Source organism: Salvelinus namaycush, unplaced genomic scaffold (assembly GCF_016432855.1).
Source record: "Salvelinus namaycush isolate Seneca unplaced genomic scaffold, SaNama_1.0 Scaffold2482, whole genome shotgun sequence".
Classification (NCBI taxonomy): Eukaryota; Metazoa; Chordata; class Actinopteri; order Salmoniformes; family Salmonidae; genus Salvelinus; species Salvelinus namaycush.
This window is the reverse complement of record NW_024059322.1, coordinates 32,875-37,492: the sequence shown is the minus strand read 5'-3', so window position 1 is coordinate 37,492 and position 4,618 is coordinate 32,875. Positions and strand designations below refer to the sequence as shown.

The following is a 4,618-nucleotide window of genomic DNA, read 5'->3' as shown; positions in this document are numbered from 1 at the left end:
TGGGGTGTCCTTATGAACTGAAAACACAACAGCTACCAGAGTAGTAACACCAGACCCCAGTAAGGAGAAAAACACCAGAACTATGCCCATCATTTCTTCATAGGAGAGGAATTCAACTGGTTTCAACACACAGCGGTCCCTTTTTTCATTTGACCAATAATCCAAGTCACATCGATAGCAGCCGTTAGAATCTGTAAGGAGATTAGAACGTCATTCATTCCATGAATCACTGTGTCATGTGTTTTTCCACATCTATTAGTCTTGTTGGGCAGTGACAGAGCTTGAAAGTATTGCAGGTAGCCCTAAATGCATTATATATTACCTGTGATATTACTGATCTCTCCCTCCGCACATGGTACACAGTCATAACAGCATACAGGCTTTCCTTTCTGTACAGCCTTACGAGTGCCTGTGGGACAGCTCTCACTGCACACTGCTGCAGGTGCCTGTAGAGAAATACAACACGTCTGAATATTGGTGCATTTTATATGAATAAACGTGCAGAAATGTTTTAATGTCACTACTTCTGGAAGTTATATTACCAATACAAAACAAGACAATTGAGATAGACTATGTGGATTATGTAAACATTATAGAATGTTTTATATTTGCAGTGGTTTGCGGTTTGCATGTGTTATGCTTTTGCAACATAGTCAACATGTATTTAGTCCTACCTCTGCCTGGCCCCCTGCCCAGACCAGTTTTCTCTTGTTGAAGGTAATGCGCTGTTCAGGGGGCATCGAAGAATCATACAGCCCCACAGCATGGAACTGCAGGGTCCCATTCTCCTCCTGCTGCCAGTTCACTAGGTCGTAGCACGCCACCACATCTCCATTAGCATCAAACCAGATCTCCTCTCCTGTCTTTACTCTAAACCTCACCTCCTTCAGGTACTGTAGCACCTGCTCAACAACATGGAGAGAGACAGAGAGAGAGCGAGAGAGCGAGAGAGAGAGAGACAGAGAGAGAGAGAGAGAGTGGGAGAGACTCAGAAAGACACAGAGAGATACAGCGATACACAGAGAGAGACACAGAAAGAGAGAGAAAGAGACGGAGAGAGACACAGAAAGAGACAGAAAGAGACACAGAGAGACAGAGACACAGAGAGAGACAGAGAGATACAGAGAGAGACAGAAAGAGACAGAGAGAGAGACACAGAGAGAGACAGAGAGATAGAGAGACACAGAGAGACACAGAGAGACACAGAGATACAGAGAGAGACACAGAGAGAGTGGGATGATTCATTTAATATGTTATTTATGTTTTGTTGTATGTGGAGCTTGCTCACCTGCTGTGATGTGTAGACTGGTCTGTTGCCGCTGTCTGTGTCATTCTTTAAGTCTGTCAGTAGGTTGTGTAGAGCGTGTGCAATGGCATATACAGCTGTGTACACTTTATTGGATATTCTCAGCTCTGACATGTCAGTGTATTGGTTCTTCAGCTTTGCTAAGCTCTCTGTTCCTGTGCACAGCGTGCTGCTGCCCCCCTCGAAGGAGCACTGGAACACAGTCTCCCAGAACTCCCTGAGCAGGGTGTTGTCTGGCGCCTGGGAGGGGTGCACCTTGTCTAGGAACCCCTCCAGACCATCCAGCCTGGCATTCCTGATGGCAAAGCCCACCGCCCCCCTCAGGAAGCCGTAGGCCTTGTTCTCCGTCAGCACTCTGGCTGTGATCCAGGCCTCGCTGCCCACCCACTGCAGCCCTGGGTCTCCCTCCAGAGCCAACTCATTCATCAGGGGGATGAGGTCCCCCAAGGTCAAGAACAGTACCACCACCCTGGCTGTGGCCCTCCGGATCACCCTGACGACTTCCAGGATCTTCTCTCGGGGGTCTGTGCGGTGGATGGACTCTTGGTACTCTACACAGACCCCATCATGCCACGCTGCCTCCAGGAATGTGGCCATGCCGTTGTTTCCATAGTCATTGTTGCTGTTCACCACTCCCACCCAGTTCCATCCAAAGTGTTTGACCAGCTTTGCCAGGGCTCTGCTCTGGTAGAAGTCACTGGGGATGGTTCTGAAGAAGGAGGGGAACTTTTTTTTGTTACTCAGACAAGCACAGGTGGCAAAGTGGCTGATCTGTGTGGAAGAAACGAGAAGATTTGAATTGATCTTTCATACATAGCTGACATTGATTATACTACCTCTAAAGAGCCCAAACCAGAAGGTGTCTCACCACAGGGATGCTGAATGGTCCGACGAGAGATGATATTCCGATGGTGGATGTGGAGCTTGACTCCCCTACAATGCCCAACACGGCGGGAGATCTGGAGCAGGAGGAGGGGTTTCCCAGGCTGTCCTCAGGCCCAGGGCTGTTCATCAGGGCCAATGCTGAGTGGATGGCAAGGGGGGCATAGCTACAGGAGTCATAGACCTGGTAACCCAGAGACAGTCCTGGGAGAAGATCACTGCTGTTGTTGATCTCCTCCAGGGCAAAGATCAGGGTCTGTGCAAACTGGAACTCACGTGGGTCGAAACTGGACAGCGGTAACAAACCAAAAAATAAGTTAGTTGAAGCCAGGAATCGCATATGCCACAATCACATATGCCAGCAAAACTGATATACTCGGTCGAGATGAGTTGAGTAGTGTTTAGTATAACAGAAACAATTTGTATAGTTGTTTTGTCCAAAAATAAATGCACAGATCATCTACAATAGTGTTATTATGCACTGTGCATAATTTCAGTGAGAGACAAAACATTTCTTTCTTGATGAGAAATATACCAAAACAGCTAAAAGTTCCCAAAGACAGTTTTTTTCAACACCTACCTGATACAGGGTGTTTTCTCTGGTCTGGAGGTGAATGAATGGACCTTTAAGACGGCATTCCTATGTAGAGGGAACACTGCCCCAATGTTGATGTCCCCCTCGGCAGACAGGAGAGGCAGAGCGGGTTGGCCCAGCAGAGAGCAGATTGGGGCTGGAGCAGCCATACCCCTTATCACCACCACCAGCAGCTGTAGAACCACGTCTGTTCTCAGTGCCATGCCAGCCTTCAGCAGGGCAGCTGTGTCTGTGAGGGCAGACAAAAGGGTTCCTCTTTTATAGAGGTGAAAGTGCCCCCTAAGACGCTGGAACTGCCCATACACTCCCTCTCAACAAGTGGGATGTGGTTCTAGTGTTTATTGTTTCCCCGGGGTACAGGATGAGAGAGGGAGGTGGGATAGTGACAGAGGCTGGGCTACGTTGCTAATATGAGCAAGCAGTGGATAGATAAGTGCAGGTTTCTGACATTGTGGATATAAAACATCATATCCATCATGCTTTTTCCATCGTTTTTTTTTTAGTTTGACAATTTAAACACGTACATAAAACAATAGAATAATTACTTTATATTTCAATCAAAAAATAATAAAAAAATGTATCTGTCTTGCCTCCACATGTTTTTTTGTATGACAATTTAAAGACATACATAAAACAATAGAACAAGTTTGGGTTTGAAATAAATAATACTTTTTCTATTATTTTACGTGTGTGTTGAAATTATCACACAAAACAAAACATCTGGTAAAGCATGACGCATATACATTTTTATTTCCACAATGTCAGAAGTCTGCATTTATTTATCCACTGTTTGCTCATATTAGCAACGTAGCCCAGCCTGTCAGTATCCCAACTCCTTATCTCATCATAGACAAGGTTTTTGTCCAGCTCACGGTTTGTCCCGGGGACGTAACCTGATGGTCGCAAAGAAGGCCCTGATTGGTGACCCACTGATTCACATCACCGCTTGTTACTGTTGCAAGGCCCTGATTGGTGACCCACTGATCCAGCTCTTTGTCTTTGGTAATCCTAGGGACAAGCCCACACAGTGCTTTTAACATAGTGTTTTCAAACATATTTGACACACTTCAACACACAGTACCAGTCAAAAGTTTGGACACAACTACATATTCAAGGCTTTTTGTTTATTTTTACTATTTCCTACATTTTAGAATAAAATTGAAGACATCAAAACTATGAAATAACACATATAGAATCATGTGTAGTAACCAAAAAAGTGTTAATAAACAATATATTTTATATTTGAGGTTCATCAAAGTAGCCAACCTTTGCCAGTTGTTTCCACTTCTGGCAGTTGTTTATTTGGCTCCCGAGTGGCGAAGCGGTCTACGGCCCTGCATTACAGTGCAAGAGGTCTCACTACTGTTCCTTGGTTCAATTCCAGGCTATATCACATCTGGCTGTGATTGGGAGTCCAATTGGGCGGCGCACAATTGGCTCAGCGTCATCTGGGGTAGGATGTCATTGTAAACAAGATTTTATTATTAAATGACATGCCTAGAGTTAATTAGGGACAGCTGTTCCGCTATCGGTACACAAGCCGACAACTTCCGGTGAAATAGGAGGGCGCGCAATTCAAATAAATATTCGTAATATTAAACATGAATTAACATACAAGTATCTTATATCATTTAAAAGCTTAACTTCTTGTTAATCTAACTGCGTTGTCAGATTTCAAAAAGGCTTTATGGCGATAGCATACCATGCAATTGTCTGAGGATGGCGCCCCAGATCAACATATTTTTCAACCAGCACAGGCTTCACAAAATCACAAATAGCGATTTAAGAAATCACTTACCTTTGAAGTTCGTCCTCTGTTTGCAATCCCAAGGGTC

The 4,618-nt window shown here is 44.9% G+C and overlaps 1 protein-coding gene across 1 annotated transcript; it reads right to left on the bottom strand.

Annotated features, from left to right (window-relative positions):
- Nucleotides 1-3: 3 nt before the first annotated feature.
- LOC120039025 (extracellular calcium-sensing receptor-like) lies at nt 4-2,932 on the bottom strand (the record flags this gene model as incomplete). The annotated part of the gene is made up of 6 exons (XM_038984564.1): nt 2,769-2,932; nt 2,175-2,475; nt 1,289-2,077; nt 675-902; nt 323-446; nt 4-191 (listed from the first exon to the last, which is right to left on the bottom strand). Coding segments are annotated over exons 1-6 (1,794 nt in total), but the record flags the coding sequence as incomplete, so codon positions are not given.
- Nucleotides 2,933-4,618: the final 1,686 nt, after the last annotated feature.